The sequence below is a fragment of the Gnatocerus cornutus genome, chromosome 6, assembly GCF_029298725.1.
Source record: "Gnatocerus cornutus isolate USDA-ARS CGAHR chromosome 6, icGnaCorn1.1, whole genome shotgun sequence".
NCBI classification, from domain to species: Eukaryota; Metazoa; Arthropoda; class Insecta; order Coleoptera; family Tenebrionidae; genus Gnatocerus; species Gnatocerus cornutus.
Window position 1 is genome coordinate 7,890,149 of NC_142238.1, and position 19,113 is coordinate 7,909,261.

General features: G+C 37.5%; 1 protein-coding gene across 2 annotated transcripts in view; it reads left to right on the plus strand.

Annotated features, from left to right (window-relative positions):
- LOC148172592 (leucine zipper putative tumor suppressor 2 homolog) overlaps nucleotides 1-19,113 on the plus strand; it is a 35,977-nt gene that overhangs the window by 12,722 nt on the left and 4,142 nt on the right. Inside the window, exon 2 of one of the 2 annotated variants that reach the window (XM_088038765.1) lies at nucleotides 11,592-11,788. In XM_088038765.1, the coding sequence (XP_087894891.1) occupies nucleotides 11,609-11,788 (180 nt within the window). In that variant the 5' untranslated portion in view covers nucleotides 11,592-11,608. Of the gene's footprint in view, nucleotides 1-11,591; nucleotides 11,789-13,055; nucleotides 13,111-19,113 lie in introns of those variants that run through there. The other variant, XM_088038766.1, reaches the window with a different exon arrangement.

A 19,113-nucleotide genomic window follows, 5' to 3' on the forward strand; every position in this document is an offset into this window, starting at 1 on the left:
TAGTGGATAATTTCTTCAGCAGGTTTGGAGTTCCACTCGAAATGCATTCCGATCAAGGAAGGAATTTTGAGTCTGGCGTTTTTCAAGAGATGTGTAAGCTGCTGGGAATTAGGAAGACTCGAACCACACCCTTGCACCCGCAATCCGACGGCATGGTCGAGAGATTCAATCAGACGATGGAGGAACATCTGTCCAAGGTAGTGGAAGAGCACCAGAGGGATTGGGATTGTCGACTGCCCTTGTTTATGATGGCCTACAGAGCTGCCATTCATGAAACCACGGGAGAAACACCAGCGAAGATTGTGTTTGGAAGAGAGCTGCGTCTCCCTTGTGATCTTCTGCTTGGTTCGCCTGGGGCGGAGCGAAGGGAAGTACCGGAATCCGTCGACAACCTGAGGGAGACCCTACTGGATACACACCACCTTGTGAGGCAGAGGATCAAAATGGCTAGTGACAGAATGCGGTCCCGATATAATGTGACGGCTAATCATGAAGGATTCAACGAAGGAGACTTGGTGTGGTTATTCAACCCTCGACGAAAGAAGGGCCTATCTCCGAAGTTGACACCTACATGGGAGGGACCGTATAAGGTGATCAAGCGGATCAACGACGTGGTGTATCGGATCCAACGCAGCGCCCGTTCAAAGATGAAAGTGGTTCATCTAAATAGACTTTGTAAATATCACGGAGAATCAGGTGTTTGGTCTGATCGGGACGATCAGAACTAAGAGGGGGGCAGTGTTACGAGAAGATTCTGGAAGCTTCGAGCGCCAGCGCTGGAACGTTCCGCTCTGCTCTAGAGCGAGCGATTCGTGGAATAATTCTTATTCATACGCGGAACTCCCGAATATTCTCGCAGCGCTCCAGCATTAGGCTAGTGGTAGGGGAATATCTGTATATAGGGGAGTAGTGATAGGATTGTAGATAGTCTAGTATTTGGAAATCCTGAAAAGTGTTGTAATTGTGAAGTACGAGAGTGTTCATAGTGCACAATAAAATTGTTATTGTTACAAGCGAGACTTTTGATTTTTCGGCCAACGTGACAATATAAAGGAAAGTGTCGACGACTTTTACTGAGTGTTTATGCATGGATATAAAATATGGATAAAAACACTGCAATTAGAGCGTTTAGAGACACAAAAGAGAAAAGGGAAAGTGTTTAGATTGAAAACCGAAGCATCCAATTTTTGGAATGAAAACAAGTAAAAGCTTTTCACCAGCAGAATGTTGTGACAACGTAAATGTAAGCCTGGCTTTAGCAGTTCTTGTTACATATCACATATTATAGGATTAAAAGCTCAGGTGCACAAATGAGTACAAGCGCATTTACCGCTTATTCCTTAGTTAACAACATGCCGTGCAAAAAGCTTACAATATAAGTAATAGATTAATTAATTTTTTTCCGTGCACCTTACACAAGTTTGCAGCTCAACTATATAATTATTATGTTCACAATTTATGCTCATGTTTGAAAACCGTTCTGAAAATCTCCAGTTACATTAACTTATTGCATACTGAAGTTGTATAAATTAATTTCATTATAAAATTTACACGCATTCTTCTGAAATGTTATTACGTCAAACTAATTACAATTAATAAAGCATAACATAAATAACAACAAATTGGACATTAGTTTTCTAAACGATTCGCTTCAAGATAAAGTCAGAACATCCGGTTGAGCTTTTTGTGCTTTTTAGACCTAAATCGGTAGTTTACAGGCAATTACCGCTGTCTTTACCAGCTAACGTTGTCGTGTTGTATTTGTGCAAATAATAATTTGAATAAATTTCTACAGCTTGCCATTTATGGTAATCTGAAAACATCATCATTATCGGGGCACAGGAAACGAAAATTATAATTATTTAACAAGTTCGAGAAGCGAAAACAAAGGTAAAAAGCCTTGTTTTTGTAAAAGATCATGTCGAGGTAGACTTCGCGTTTAACGTTCGTTTCGCTTTTTGTCGATTTTCTGTTGGTTTTTTACTGGTAATTTACAGGTCGAATGCGGATAGGTAATTAGCTTGCTAGTTTATATTAATTATGATGGAACATACACTATAATTTCGCAGCTTTAATTACAGAAAAACTAAATGTAATAACTTAAATACACCAGAGCAAAAACTAAAAAGGCATTTTTGTGTTGTTTGTTCAAGGTGGTTTCACTTTCATGATGTCAGGCTATTATGTGATTTGATTGTGCGAATGCTCGTTTTTTTTTGCAGCAAGTAGAGTGAAAATTATGGTTAGACGTAATAAAAAACATCTGAAAATCAGATATTGTTTAAAGTAGCTTGAATTTAACGATATTACTTTTAGGGTCTTAACGATCTCATGATTTATATAACCGTTTCCAGCTTTCTTTTGCAATTACCCTGTTTTATGCGGCGTATATTTTATATGTAGAAAAGTCACCAAATAACAATGAATCTTGGTTCTCTCTGTTTGCATGATATAAATAATGAAATGTCGAGGTGGTAAATGTCATAATTTTTTCCCATTAATAGTCATACCGCTCTTGTTCTAGAAGTTATGTCGTATTGAAGTAGGTTTCCTTTAGTTTTTTATGCAGTTTAAATGCTAATCGTCACATTAAGAACATCTTGGAGCTGGTGTTAATACTATATGTAAATGTAAATGGCTTGCAGAATTTTTTCAAAAAGATAATGCACACCTACGTATGGTAACAGTTACATGATATATCTCTAAGTAACTTTACTATCTTGGCCATCGTGTAGTTTCAAATCTATGGACTGTCATAAAAGATAAAGTAGCCTATTATGTAACAAGTCCTGGGGGACGATTCTTGACTCCATACAAAATTATTATTGGATGCAAAATTACTTCAAATTAAATATTGACACAAGGTTTACGACAGATTTTTCAGGTTTAAATTCTTAAAGGTCCTTATTTTCTCTTAGTATTTCGGATTAACTAGATTTAAGACGACCGTTAAGCTCCTAAGGACTCGAGAAGTTAAAGTCTGAAAATATGGGAAAACATGTAGAAATAAAAAATACGAGCTTTTTTATTATAATATGTAGAAATGCTTTATTTATGTTTAATATTACGTTTATTTCTGTTCACCGGTGCCGGTTCGTGGGCACGTTTGAATTTTCGAGTTTGTATAAAAATGTTTGTTGCCCGTTTCCTTCATTGTCCTCTAACACAAAATATAAATCAAAACAGTCGTCTGGGAGCCATTTGAATACAAAATGTCGATAAATTCCAGTAGTGGCGGCCGTAAACAATGGGTATGTAGAGTTTGGATCCAGCGATAAAGCTTTCCAGACGTATTTAAAGTAACAATGAATATTGTATGACTTCTCAGAATCGAGCTTTTTACGTATATTATGCACTCACGGGGGGCTTGGACTCAACTCACTGTTTATATGGCAAGTGCTTATTGTAAATCAGCAAGTTGAAACACCTGATTTTTTATGTCGTTAACATTTGCATAATAAAACCTGTGGTTTTTCCTCTTTTTTTCTCTCCAGTGTGTATTTTACATAAAAAGGATGGCCAACAAAACCATATCAGTTGGTTTTGAATGGGCTTTTATGACAATTATCAGGATTTACAGCAGAAATTCGACTAACCTGTATTTGGTGATGTAAATTTTGCCAGAAACTTGTGCGATTGGAAAAAGTCTCGAGAATCCACATTCTGAAACAGGTGCTCAGTAAATCCACCAGTTTTATTTAATTTATGTATCGAGCAAAGTTAACGTTTGAAATTTGAGAATGTAATCTGACGGCGTATTTGGCCAAGTTTATTTTATTATCTTTTTATGTGCGTATTAAACAGGTTTGTTCTAACTGTACTACGAGTCGTTTGTTCTACGCAAAACTATACAAGTACAATGGAAAGCGATATTTATGAACAGGCAATACGCAATTAATGATGATGAGAGCGTTTTGGATGGTTTACAACCAAAAGAATTTGGCGTTCTGGGAAAAAATACTAAACAATGCAATTATGTGGTAATTACTTTCGTCTTTGCAAATGGAATCGAATCACTCGGAAATAAATTAGCTTGTGTACTCATGCATAACTGGGCAACCATAAAACTTAGTTAAGATTTTCCCAAAGGCCACAACGAGAAGATCCAATCTCAGATTAATCTGCGAGGATAGCTTTTGTGACTTGGAGGGAAACGATGGGTCAATGCCCAAACTCAAACACAATACATAATATATCAATAGAATTTTAAATAGTGTATAGAAAAAGTCACACTATGTTAATAGAGACATCAAATTAACAAAGACCCCAGCTGTATATCATTGCGATGACAGCAAAGTGTGGCGAGCGTAAAGTAAATTTTATATTGACATTTATACTGAAATAAATCACGTATGAAATAAAGTTAAATTTAAGTTATCACCAGACGTGCGAAGATTACGTATGTACAACTGATAAAAAATATAGGGACACAAACGGACCCTTGAGAACTTCAATCTTGCCGCACACTTGAATTATTCATGGTGCATTTACTGTGTGATGAGAGTTTCAATCGACAATAATTACAAAACAATTACTTGTCTAACTTGCAGATTCTTCTGCAGAAGAAATGAAGATTTCTTTGTGGATGCGTAGTCTCCGGCTTTGAAGTGCGGTGTAGGTATTATGAGATTATTCTGCGGTTGGGAGATTTATAGCCCACTTGCTTGTAATATATTTGCTGTGTATAATCTGTTTTCTTTAATGTACCGGTTAAAGTAGCTTTGATCTGGTCGAGGTCAAAGTTAATGCAATTTATGCTGTGCTTCGGTTTATTGCTGTTGCAATATTACCTGCGCCGACAGTGATGGGGGTACCGTGGACCAACTCGTATAACTTTTAAAAATCTACGAGTTTTTTTATCGCGGAAGCGTTGATGAGCACCTTCACTGCAAATCTGCAGTCATATATCATAGATTGTCAGTTATATCAGAGATGGTAAGAAAACCCGGAAAATTGGCCATAGCGGTCCGCCAGGTCCAGCCTCGCACACCTGTTGTGCTAATCGAAACTCGTTTCACACGATCACACACTTTGATGATGTTATTTTTGTTTATCGTAACGGTGTCGGCGACTCCGTGTCCTAATCCTCCTAATCGGTTGTAGTTGTTACCGATTGAGAAAGTCTTTGCGTCCGATGGAGGCCCTCATGATGAAGCTATTGTTGACTGTAATAACATAACGGTGAAGAAGAGAGCTCTTCTGGCCACTAGATACATATCAGGACGCGTGACGTGCATTTCCCAGATTGACATCTGAGATTCGCACACCTAAGCACATTTACGTCAAACCACCTGCAACGAGAAGTGGATAATTGTACAGGTGGAGATCAAGAAACATTTCGATGGTCACGGTACATAGATAACCCAAAAAAATAAATCAAGGCCTACACGAAATTCCGCCGGATTTAATGAATGGACTTTGAATGTAATCATCACCGATTGTGACCTAATTACGTATTCACAACGAGTTGAGATACCATCTCGAAATGCTCGGTAGGAGGCCTAAGGAAATCTACTCCACTGAAATGACTGATTCCCAATATCGTCCAAATAAATTGCACGGAGAGAAACTTTGTTCGAACAGACCTCCCAACGGCAGTTTTCTTTGCAGCATCACGGCATGACTCTCACTTGTTCTTGTCGGTTTTGAAAAAGGAAAAAGGAGAGAAGAAAGTCGTTACCATACTCACCTCCCGACAAATGGTTCAAAAATTTTTGTCGTCGCTCCTTGTGGTTGATGTAACCAAAACTATTTTTGTGGCATCCACGTAATGGTTTTTGACCGGAACCACCGCAAAAATTACCACGATTCAAATTTGATGACGAGGTTTAATGCGGCGGTCCTTTTTACTGCGGTCTTGAATGGATATTCGGAAATGGTATTTCTTTGTAACCACAAAAACGATCAACTTATATTGTACCACCCACACTGTGCATCGTACGTATGGTGAATCATAACACGTTAAAATTATGTACCATGAAAATCATGTAATTCATTTTTCAATTACTAAATAACAGCGTGTTTTAGAATTTATTGGGTACTGGGCCGATTATGGTTCAGGCCACTTGTAATTTTATACTTTTGATGGATGATGGTTGGGTTTAATCTAACATCAGAGAACGGCACTTGGTCTAAATCTTTAGTGACAAAATCGAAGAGGTAGACGCCTCCATTTGGACCGGAGGAGCCACTGCTTCGGGTCAGAACTCGATCTTGTAAGCTCCGCTCGAGGAGATACGATCAGTCCATTATTTTCAGTCATTAATTATAAAAAATCTGGTCGTGATCCATTATTGTACCATCTAGCAAACTCACCTAATAGACTTTTGCAAACTAAGTACATTTCGCCAAAAATCGCCAAATCGCCAAATTGGATTTTAAATCACAAGAAGGCTCGATTTTAATTCTATTTTCCGTTAATTTCACGTTTTAGCAGTGTTACGCTTCTTTTTCTTGTTCAAAAATCACCAAGCATCAAAATCTAATAATAGTAGTGAATTTACACCGTGGAGCGTAGCCGGCACTGCACGTTCGCTCTTGTTCTTTTATCCAAGATCACGGTTGGATTATGGGCGACAGCGGAGATAGCAATGACCGTGTATAGGTACCGTGTAACAGTGTTTTATGCAGATCTACGTTATAAATCACGAGATGCATTCAACGTGCTACAAGAAAAATATCAGTGTAGTAAGCGATTTTCCGCCCAACTTGTCAAGCCCAAGACACGTCATCGATAGAATGCGGTGGAAATAGACGTGATGATGACACTGAAGAAGAGCATGATAAGAATTTCTAGTCTTTAGATCATCATAATGATAATAATCATTTGATTTATCTTCTACGGTTTAATTGTCAAGGAAAAGCAAATTTATAACTGAAGATATTGCCTGGCGCTTAGAACAATTTCTATTCTGACTCAGCAAGCCCGTTTAAAACAAAATAATTGAGTATTTTGTCGTCTCTGGAGATTAATAACTGTTTATCGCCAACCTCATTTGAGATTATAGATGGGATGAGATTTCACTTTTAAATAAAAATAAATCTTTTAAAACAAGCTAATTGCATTTTTTCGTTTATGATACTGTAAGAAATGTAACGGTCCCCCGTTGATGAAATATCTCGTTTTGTTTAACACATCTCCCGCGGTGCTTTGCAAGAAAGTCAAAAGAACCTTGTTTAAATATATGCATTGCTTCGGACAAATATGCGAAATTAATTAACGCCAATCATCGCGAAGTGTTGTCGGAAGGGTGAATCTCGCGTCGGTTTTTCCTTGTCATGAAACCGCTCCAAGACGATATAAATAATGCTTGGGACGTGTAAAATCTGTGGACCCCACACTTGGTCGTCCTCATGTGTGGCACCGCTGATGTTGAAATGCGTTTTTCGAATAATTCCGGATAAGATAGATTGATTGCCGTGTTTAATATGTGTGACCTGTTGGATTATGATTTCACGAGCTTGCTGTGTCGGACAAAACTGAAAAAGTTTCGAGCGGCGCTCCGGCAAATCGCTGCGGCTGGATCCGGATCTTCCGGTAAGCGTATAGGTAACACGGTCGACGGCGAGAGTTCAAATTATGACCTCGTCTAATTTTTATACCGCTCACTTTTGTACACAAGGCTTATATTTTTTAAGATTAGATCGTTTCGAAATATTGTACCACATACGGTGCCGTTAAAAAATGGAACAAGTCCGGCGCGTACGGGCAATAATTGTCTCAGAAATGCCTTTATTTATTTCTAATTATCATACTGAATAGAGATATTTCACAGATTTAACGACATAAACCGAACAGATACATGACAGAAACATTGTTAGTCTGAACGCGTATAAAACGTGGAAAATCGCTTGATGGGGGTGGAAAAGTTTTTTCGCCGGTACTTTATAATTAATTACGCAACAATTTCATACTGTCGACATACTTCAAGCAACCAACGCCTAAAGTAGTAGATATCATCTCATAAATCATTTATTGTACAATAAACTCGTTATAATGGTTCTAGTTTCTATTGAATGCGTGGATCACTGTCAGAGTTCTTAACCTCGGAGTAAGACACGTCTTTTTCTGTGGGTTAGTATTACAATAGACGCATTTCATGCCCTGAGATGGGAAATTTCGATTAAGTTCGATGATGAGCTCATGTGAATCGCTCTTCTAGAACCTGCCGACTGAAAGTGTGTCCATATTCGGATCAGTTCGCTGCAACTAAAATCATTTTTTTCAAGTGTTGCTGACCTCATTTGAATATGAGAAATCTTTACTAGGAGGCAGTGATTGACTTCAAAAACAGCTAATTTTAAATAAATTAATTACACGTTACTGTTAATTAGTCACAACACCCACCGTGAAGTTTTTCATAAATTATGAATGTAGGAAAATTGAGTCCGCGTTATAAATAAAATCAAAATCAAAAAGCAATGTAGGCTGAAGACAATCAATTCCAGGCAAAAGTTTTAACAATTAGAAGCTGTCATTGGAGGTACGAATAAAAAACATGTGAATGACCTTTGTACTGACCATGAGACTAAAGTTAAAAAATTCTTGCACCAACGAATATGTTCGCTCTTGAACATGCAGTGATTACAAATACGACTCTACTTGTTTCGTATTTTAATTATAAATAAATTAGTTAATTGGTTAATAAATTTTTCGTCGTTAACTAATATACTGATTGAAATAAAAAAAAAAAATGGAAAAATAGTAGATGAGATTGCGCAGTGTTGATTGATGCGATTTTCTTTCAGTTCGCTCTGAAGTTGAAATGTAAAAATACAGTATGTCCCATTAAAACTAACTAGCTTTGTCTGACTCATACTCATTACAAACTACTGACAGCAACTTATGAAGAAAGAAGATTGCATTTCAGTATATCCAATGCATTAGGAAAGTCAAATGCAATTAAACTAGCTTCATCTTTGTCAAGACATAACAGATAGTTATTAGTTTATGCCATTAAAGGTGTTATACTATTGTAACTACCGCGAAATTTTGATCATCACTTTTTCTACAGTTACATGTTGTTGGGACTTAAAAGGTTTAAGTTTACTCGCAATTTTAACTAAAAAACGAAAGCACTATAACTGAAAAAGCAAAGCACTAAAGCTCAACTCTATTTACTTCTTCGACTCGGTTTTTTGACGCGCAGAAAACTAACTACATATTTAGCGCTTTAGCCCTAACGAAGATCTTGATGGTCAGTGAGTGTAGTTTGCAGTTTCATTTGTTGTCCGAGGCGGTCTTCCCATCAATAATTCCTTTGTGTTGTCAGAAATTATTGTTGAAAGAACATCTAAGATTGCGGCCGTCTACTCAACCCATAATTCCTGCGTATTGTCGGTAAATACACGTGTTCATATCTACTGCAAATAGATTAATGGGACGCAATGCACCGAGCGAAGGCAATGCCGCCTTCTAGCAAAAACAGTTTACGAGATTGAGGTGCAGCGGAAGAAATATTGAGAAATTTTTTAGGTGGTCTGTCGGAGCGAATTGAGTTATCGTGAGCAAAGGGCTTCGATTTGAACCTTGCGGGATGTATTAAGTTGTTGCTGTCATTTATGGTTATTTGCTTCATTATTTATTATTATTAATCGTGCAGTACTGCTAATGGTACTAAGGAGGGGTGAAACCTCGAGTCTTCTATTCTGTCTCTTATTTTGTTCCAGGATCTAGCAATGCACATTGAACCGATTGGCATTTTCAGGAGCGTAGGCTGCGTATCGAGCCAGCTCATCGCCTTGAACTGTCTGCGCGAAACTTTCGATAGCATCGAAAAAAACTTTGAATACGACCAAAGCCAAATATAGAAGCCAGAGGATCAGATTAACATCCTTAATCAGACTTATCGGGGAAGTTGTCCCGCGGCTTTTTTTCTCTCCTGTGGTATTAAATGAGCTCTTAACGCGGAAAATCGCCAAAGTAACTAACATTTCTATTACTATTACTGTCTACTCAAGCATGTGATTTGTGCATTTCGAAGGATTATACTAAATTTCGCGCGTTGAAACGTCATCTTTCAAAAGAGGTGTTCCGCACGTTTGCAAATAACGGCCATAACCGCACATGATCTGTGGTCCTTATCGTCCATCTAATCACCATTGTATCGCGACATTATCAGATGTTCAAGTACGGTTTCGTGACATAACGGATCCGGGAGAAGCTCGACTCTTTTGCTCGGATATTATATAAATATGAGAGGGCAGAGGTTAATTAGCATTGTCCTCTTTAGCTATCACCAGTAATAATAGCAATGTTGTAAAATATGAGATTGTTCTTTCACTGATTCATTCTATCCCGTTATTCAATGACAGTTTTACTTCTCATGGATTTACGACATAATTTTAGAGAAATTTATCAAGAAGAACCAAAATCTGGATCCACGACTTGACAATTAATCAAAACTAATTACGTAACTTCTTTGGCGGTAACGTTCGCTGAGTAATCTCGTGTCGAGGACATCGGGATCTCCATTAATGCCAAATTTTATTGTGCTCTTTAATCCCCCAAAGCTTCTTAAGGACTTGAACTTTCCCATTTCATAAAAAGAGAAATTGTGCAAACCGTGAACCTTGTAACTATTAAATAACGGTCCATTCATTAGACACAATAGATTGGGTTGTTTCGATAAGCAATTAATTTGGTTCAGCTATTGTGTTCTGCTCACGCTGCACACTAATTCAATGTCAAGGCGGTGAAACAGAGGGTCAAATCTCGAAATATTTGGCTTGAGGAATATCCGGTTGCACGTTTCCGTTTGCGATTGCGAGAATAAATCACAAAGTTTATGATTTTGTATCTCAGGTGGGTTATGAAATATGTCGGGTTTCTGCTCTGTTTCGCTTCAAGAACAAATAGAGGAAGTTGGTTTTTTCATGCGTGCCACACGTATCCTTTCTGGACCCTATGCTGGACAACCCACACTTATGAACGTCTGGCTAAGTTTTCTTTCATTTAATTAGAATTTAACTAAAAGGAGATTTGACTCGAACTTCCGGCGTTTTCATGATTGGAGGGCGTGCCGTTTTTTGAGTATCTGTTAATAGCTGTAATCAAAAACGTGTTGAACGGTGTAATACATCATTGATGTCATTTGAAGTAAGTTCTTTTTAGCAATCTCTTCTTCCCATCAAACTATTCAGCTGCACATAAATCAAGTACAACCGCTACATCAAAATAAAGGTGGCAAGTAATTGTAGGCCGAAAACAGCCTTTGGCACTAAGGCAATCTTAACATTGCCAATTACCAATTTCGCCTTCTAGTCCGCGTGTTAATTCGGCCAGTAAACCGTTCGGTTCCTACAACTTTAAACAAATCGCGATATAAAAGTGATAAATGGAAAGGACTCAATGTGACAATTTTTATGGCCTTTTTAGTATGGCACATAATGACTGTGCTTGTTTTGTAACAAGCTGTAACCACATTAAAAATTACTTAAACGCGTTAACTGTACGACTTTGATTGCTCCTTTGGCATGTTTTACAGACACTGGCGCCGCTAAAAATACGTGTAATTGCTGTTTCTGGGAGCTTTTCCCACAGGTTGCTTGAACTCGCTAGAAGCTTTCATCTAAAGATGTGTTCCTTTCAGGTGTAGCTATGTGAATCATGGGTACGGTGGACAGCGGCACGGAGACGCTTTTTTCCGACGACTCCTCGTGTGAGCTGGTGGGCTCGCCGAGCGTGTGCTATGGAGACGACACCGAAGGACAATTCGAGGATAGCACTTCGGAGGTTAACAGACTCGCACCTCCCAATATTCAGCCGTTTAGCGGCGTCTTGGAAAAGGTATGAAAAATTGCTTTTCTCGTAACAAATTTCTTATTCTCACATCGTAAATTGTGCGATTGAATGTTTAAATTATGAACGTAAGATTACCATAAAAGCGCACGCAATGCCGTTATTTTTCTATTAACTTGCGCGTTGTTACAATGTTTATGTCTTTATTGTCGTTCACCAACAAAGAATTAATAAAGCCGGTAATTCAGATGAAATGTTCCACTGAAAGCAATGTCGTAAATACAGACGTCGCAAGTTAAAAATGGTTATTCTCTTTAAGCGGTTTTGAGAGCATTAACTTCGAAAGTAAGTTACGATAACTTTAGGCGACCGTTTCGGCCTTTAACCCGACAATTACCAGATTGTCGTAAAACGCCGGTAAAAAAGCGCGTTTTTAGAATGACGAAGCTCCATCTTTGGGAGATTATTGATGGCTCAGAAACTTTTTTTCGGATTATGGTTGTACAAAAGCAATTACAGTCGGCTTAATTAAACTTTTTCGTTTAGTATATAAATGCATACAACTAATTATTGGTAGTGATTAAGCAAAGTTTATACTTCTTCTTCTTTTATTTAGGTTAAAAACCTGTTTTTCTTCACGTTGTTGTCCAGCTTTTTTTTCCATCTGGTCTTCGGGGGGGTCTTTTTCATATGCTTGAATATCAACTATTTTTACTAATCTGTCATCTTTATGGATAAGCATAATTGATCATTCGATTCTTCTTTTTAGCAATTTTGTTTTCATACACTGTCTCTTCTAGTTTTTCTTGAAGAATTATTGCAGTCCCTGCTGTCATTTCAAAATAAGTACTTTGCATTGGGAAACTTCTCACTACGATAGCTTCTATACAATCCAAAGTAAACAATAAATAAAAAATTGTCGTATTACTTTACGTAATTCATAAATTAACAGTGTCGAGAAATAATTTATTACATCATCTGACAGTTAACCAAGTCAGGAATCATAAAAAGCTTTTTTAGCTGTTCCTAGATTTGCATTAGGCAACTGAAGCATGAGAAATGTTGATAGATTAAAAGCGATTATTATTAATCTCAAGAGTTATTGTACCAAACATTTTTACTTTATGCTTCACAGGAACGTTCACATTCAGATTAACTATTTTAGTTATTCATTGGGCTGAAAACAAAAAAATCTATAGGAAAGGTAAACGGACGGAGTTCCCAAGATCTATATTTAGATATATGCTAACTTTCGATAAGATAAATTTTACATCTTTTTTTTTAACTAGTTCCGTGCGATTTATCACTTTATCAGTTCGTGGACTGTTGTGAGGTGGAAAATTATGCATCAAGAACCAAAAAACGAAACGGTGAGAGTAATTAATTTTTATTTGAATTTGTAAAATTAATTTAATTAATTAACCACACACACTGGAATCTTAATGGTGTGGAAACAATTTTTTATCGTAAAAGCGCGATTTTCTAATGCCTCGCAAGTGTTGGTTTAAAAAGTATAACTTGGAAGTTAATGCGAATTTAATTAGAGAATTTAATAGCCATTTATCACTCAACACAACGTAATTAATGTCAATTACATTCGATTCTAATATCTAAATGAGTAACAATTAACACAGCATACATAATAATAATAACAAATAATAGATTTGATTAGCTGTGCGCTGTGTGTGTTTTCATACTTGCAGGATCGTTAATTATTATCTTTTCCATTGAGTCGTGTAACCGTGACTTACGACTTAATAGTTTTTCACCGCAAAATATTTGTAATGGACTAAATTAAACTGCATAATACAATCAATTGATTTGACATGGTGCAAATAGTCCTGCATCCGGAATTAAAACTGAAAAACTTTCGAATCCTGCTTTCTTTATTCCGAATACATAAACTTTCAACTTAATCCCACACCCGTGTCATTAGCTGTACTCGCGCCAACACACAAAAACTCAAATTGCTTTCTTCGTAAAATTAGAAGACGCCCAAACCAATTTTTTCCTTCATTTCAATTAAACTCCGGTATTATCCTTCACTATGTTCCGGACGGTCTCTTACGAATTTTAATGGTTTCTGTTGCGCAGCAGAGATGAAATGTTTACTTTTATTTTTGCAAAAACTGGTTTCGATTTATTCGATTTCGGTTTCGACTGAATACGAGCTCCGGTATCAGGTGTCGTAAATAAAAGCGGCTGGACGACGAAGAACGTTAACACGAGCAATTCTAGAAGGACGGCTTGACTGCCCTGCGGCCTGCTTTTTCGGTAGACCCCATTCCGAAAACCTTTTTGCTAAATAATTAATTTTGATGGAGGTGTGGGCAAAAAAGACCACAAAAAAATTCGCGCGTGAAAGTGAATCCGGGCGACGGGTTTTTGGCGGGACGGGCCAAAGCTCTTTGCAAGGAGGGATCAGGACGACCAAAGCTTTAACAAATTCTGAAGCAGAAGAACGGCTAATAACCATTAAAACTAGATCCAAAATTAGAATATTTTTTAAGAACTGATAAGCGAGCTAATGATATCTCTTCTTCCACGTCTTGATGTATCGATGTTATATTCCTGCTAAATAGTTTTTTACATGTAATTTAAACTAGTTAAGTTAAGATTTAAATGTGATCTAATTAAAAGGCTGCGATATGGCTACTCTAAGTTACATAATTATGTTGATCATTCTTTTAATCTGGCCAAGCAGCTTCTCCTATAGAACTTAGAATCTCAATAGAAGTATTTTGCTCATAGACCGCGGAAACACGCCGATATGTTTGTCGCAGACTCGCCAACAAGTATGCCATTGACAATGTCACGTTGAGCAAAGATCATTTCCTCTCACTCATTGAACTGTAGAACTGTATAATGGTCCAGCGATTTTGACATGAACACGACCCAACTTGAATAATTCAGAATTCTGCCGTTCCTGTACCAGCGGTCACGTGTCCATACTCAGATTAAAGTACCGACTTAACGTAGCGATTTTTTTGAAATTCTTGCTTGATGCAATCCTTGCTTGTAATGATCGTATCCGCAACTGCTGCGCATACATAATGTGCTGTGACGGCACGATATTGAGTTTCCATTGTGAGTGTGTGAAACGATCCGTTCCGGGGCTCATCTTATCTGATAAAGATGCTCGATTGAGGTGTAAATGTCTTAGGTTCACAATGGGAAAAAATATTTTGCGCTGGAAAAGTTTTTGCCCGGAACCAACAAGTCTGACGTTGTCGGACAGTTATTTCAACGTTTACGTAGCCGAATTCGTCGAGTGGTTTCGACCATGTTTGCGTATTTATTTCATTTTAAATACAGACATGGTACTTGGACAGGAAGTTTTATTTTGGACAAGACAATTGACGTATGAAGTATCCGGGTCATCGCAAAAACTGGAAAAGCGAGCTTGCTAATTCCGAGTGTCCGAAACTTTACGCTCACAGCTAGATCATATAAACTTTTAAATCTGTTGTGAGCCTCGTACGAGTATTGTTGAAAGAAAATCTGCACCGGTGCTGCCTATATAATGTGGTCCATTTCCAATTCCATCATCCACTTGACCCAAACTGGAAGCTACACCTTTCTTTTTTGCAGTGCAGCTAATTGCTTACTGCATTCATCATTCAGTGAATCATTAATCTTCCGTTGGGGTGCTTCAAGAACGATTATGACCACGGCTTTGGTCAGTAATGACATCAGAATGAAAGACGCGAGATGGCTCGTGCGCAGACCCGCCCGTCACTGCCGGAGGATATTGGTCGGCGACCGTGAGAACGCGAACTGTTTTGCATCTTCGCCGTAAAACAGATCAAAACAAAAGGAGGCAGACAAAACTTTGGCGGTAGATAAGCCAGTTCTCAAAGACAAATCGCCTACGAAGATGACAAAAACAGCCGTGACGAATTAGGGTCTTTTCCGCGAACTCTCCATCTAGTCAAAAGAAAAAAAGTACCACCAAATAGGTTTTTATTTATAGCGGTGCCATGGTGTCCTAGGGAAATCGCCGCGCCGTGCTTTGGAAATAAAATTTTTAATTACTGCAGTTTATTGCAATTTGTACCTAATTAGTTTTGATCATGAGAAATAATGAAAGGAGAAAGTTGAGCAAAATTACTGATCAGATTGGGTCAAATTTTTCTTTCATTAATTTTAATTAACACATCTACGTTTCATCTTATCTTGGTTTCCAACTAGGAATAAAAAAATTAACAGCTGCTTATTATTGAGCAAGAATAAATTTGAATACGAATCAGATTTTTGGTTTTTGATTCTTTTTTAACTGCTTCACTCTCGAAATGAAGATCTATTCAACACAGCTACCTAAATCATAATGCGGGTTTTTGAAGGCCAAAATTACGTCAACAAAAAGAAATTTTAAAAAAGATGACATTTAACAAACCTTTATGACAGGCGTACGTAATCCCATTTTATAACCCGATCATTGACATGAATGATGCAAATTTCTTGTTAACCTTAGATTAAAACAATAAAATTATTCAAAACTAGACGCTTTGACAGGTTCATCAACCTTTTTGTTTACAAATCTTTTCAACAATTACGAGAGAAAAAAAGTGAATGTTTGTACGAAGAAATAGGTCGCGAACGCCTCTAGCCAACACGTTCTGGGTTTTACCTTGAATATAAACAATTCAAAAAAAATGGTTGATAGTTGTAGCTTATCAATGACTTTGCTAAAAACGTTCCAGTGGCGGCGGAGGAAGGTCACGAAAATGAATTCAAGTAGATAGTACCCGAGGCGTGTCACTGCTTCGCTCAATGTAAATAATCAAACATGCAGAAGTTGTGGTAAATATTTTGAAGTATTTTCGAAATCTGCGTGCGCGAAATGACTATAATCGAGTCCAAATTTTTATGGCCCCCCAAAATGCTCCTAACTCTCCATCTCACAAGTAGCTTTTATGATCAGCAACCTGGCGTGATTCTTATCGCCGTCGCTGCTTTTTTAAACAGGCTACTTACAATTTGGGTTTTCGTCGTCGGCCCGAAGCTATAAACAACCATCACGGTTAGCGGTACTCGCGCCCGGCTATTTGGCGGGCTCATTTATATTCCGGGTTATAAAGAGATGTGCACGATCTTCTTGCGTTATTTTGGAAGATAATCCTCAAGAAATCGGCACAGTCGCGTGGTTTTAACAACGAAGAATGACGACCGTTTTCATTCATTTCGTTGGACTAATTGACATCATAAATATCTTCTGATCAGGTACACAAGAAAAGTTGTATAATTGTCGATGAACTTGTTCACTTCTGGAATGTGAGGTGTGTGGAATTCATAGCCCACTTAGTTCGGAATGTGTGTAGCTATAATTTGGATTGACCAAAATTCGAAGAACGAGGAATCGACGAAGTCGTCAGGTACGATTAGATTTGGTGTCGGTGAGTATGATTGAAGATGGATACGATTGTTGTTGAAATCGGCTCGACACATCTAGAATTACTTCTAAGAAGAGTTGTAACTTTATATTTTATTGGTATATAAAAACAGAGATGTTTGTTTATTCAAGACGTGTTCACCTGGGCATCGGGCGTTTTGAATAATATTCTCAAGTGGAAATTTTTTTGTTCCGAGTTTTCGAGATGACATGTAGCTGAAGATAAATTCGGAAAGTTGTTACTCATTGTTGTATGTTTAATGATGGAATAATTGACCCTTTTGTAGTTGCATTGAGATTAAAACATTATTTATTTGACCAATTACGAACTAATAGGATAATTTACTACGTGGGTACATGCATATGTGTAGTGTGCATGAATAATTCGTCTTACTAATGCGAAACTTGTTTTGTAGGTCATATAATTTTATTTACAATTTGTTACTAGACAATTCAATGATTATTATTGTGGTTACTTGAAATGATTTTATTTTATTTGTACATTTATGGGCTTTAAATCAAGAAAATATTTTCTACTTGAAGGCAAAGATTTTATGGTCGCCTCATTTAATGTGTCCCGTGGAGTGCAAACAAGCTCTTTATAAATCCAATCTGGCTCCTTTTTCGTTTTATACATAAGCAGTTCTTTTGTGATAGAAAATATTGAGATCGTTAAGATACCTAGGACAATATAGCCCATACCGAAGAAAATAACTTACGACGAAAAAGAAGCAAAACCATAGTGCCCATGTAGAACCCAATGTTTATAAAACACAGCTCGCGGGAAAATTATAGTGTGTTCTGCAATCCGGACCACAATGTTTATAATAACCCAACGACTATAATAGATAGAATGGGCTGGTAGTATACTATTCGAAAATTAAAAACGTATCCCTATATTATTATGTCCTATTATACAACCTGCGGCATTCCAGAGTTCTTCGTTACAAGACGACGTGGCCATTACAGGTAACCGAACAAGTGTCATAACTCCACTCTCTTATAATTAATTCCGCCCTCTGAATCACGCCCGCTTAAACTAATCGGACGTTTCGGGCGGAAACGCATCATCATCACTGTACTTTTTTTTATAAACGTCATTTTGGAGTTGATTTATTTTATCTAATTTGTATCGGTTGCGCGTGCATCGAATGAAGATATTTGCATGATTAATCCGCGCAATGAACAATAATTCCCGGAATAATTGCGAGTTATTGGATTATGGTAATGCTCGCGTTTATGTCGCAATTAATTCCTGGAGCAGGAAAATTTGTAAATCTGGCTGATCTACTCTCTCTTGTTCTGCAATCTTGCAAATCCGATGAACGCTTTCATACTCTCCGTTCGACCATGTATCATAAATTTTAATGAAGTGTCGACGAATCTGCACGTGAATTCATGACGTCTTCGCAAAACAATCAAAACTTTCGAGAAGCGACTATGCAAAAAACTTTTTTTACACATTCTATTGTATATTGATAAGTGGGCCATTTGTTCATTCTTATTCTCTTCACGTTTTGAGCATCTGTGTTCTGTATTGTAATTATAGGTTCTCGTCAGATTTTGAGGCGGTCCACTTCACCAATTTACAATACCTGCATTATGTTGTTTGTGGTAATCGCCGTGTTCCGTTCATTAAAAGTCACAACTATGAAGGAGGTGTCAATAAATTCAATAGAAAAAATAGGTGAAGGCACAGACATGTGTTGGACGTAGATGGAATTGTGGTGTACCGCAAGCGGCCGTATTTGGATCATTTTTAGTTATGGCACAACAACCTTTGGATAACAGTATTAATACAATACAGTTTGTCCTAAAATAATGGCAAATTTTGTATCAAATTTGTACCAGCGATCATCTTAACACTTCGGGTCTAAAGTGTTTTCCCCTATATTCATAAATACTCCACTTTACTGTTTCGAAACGCACGTGTCCCATCAGTAGTTCAATTAAAATCTTCAAAACTCGGTTGTGAATGACC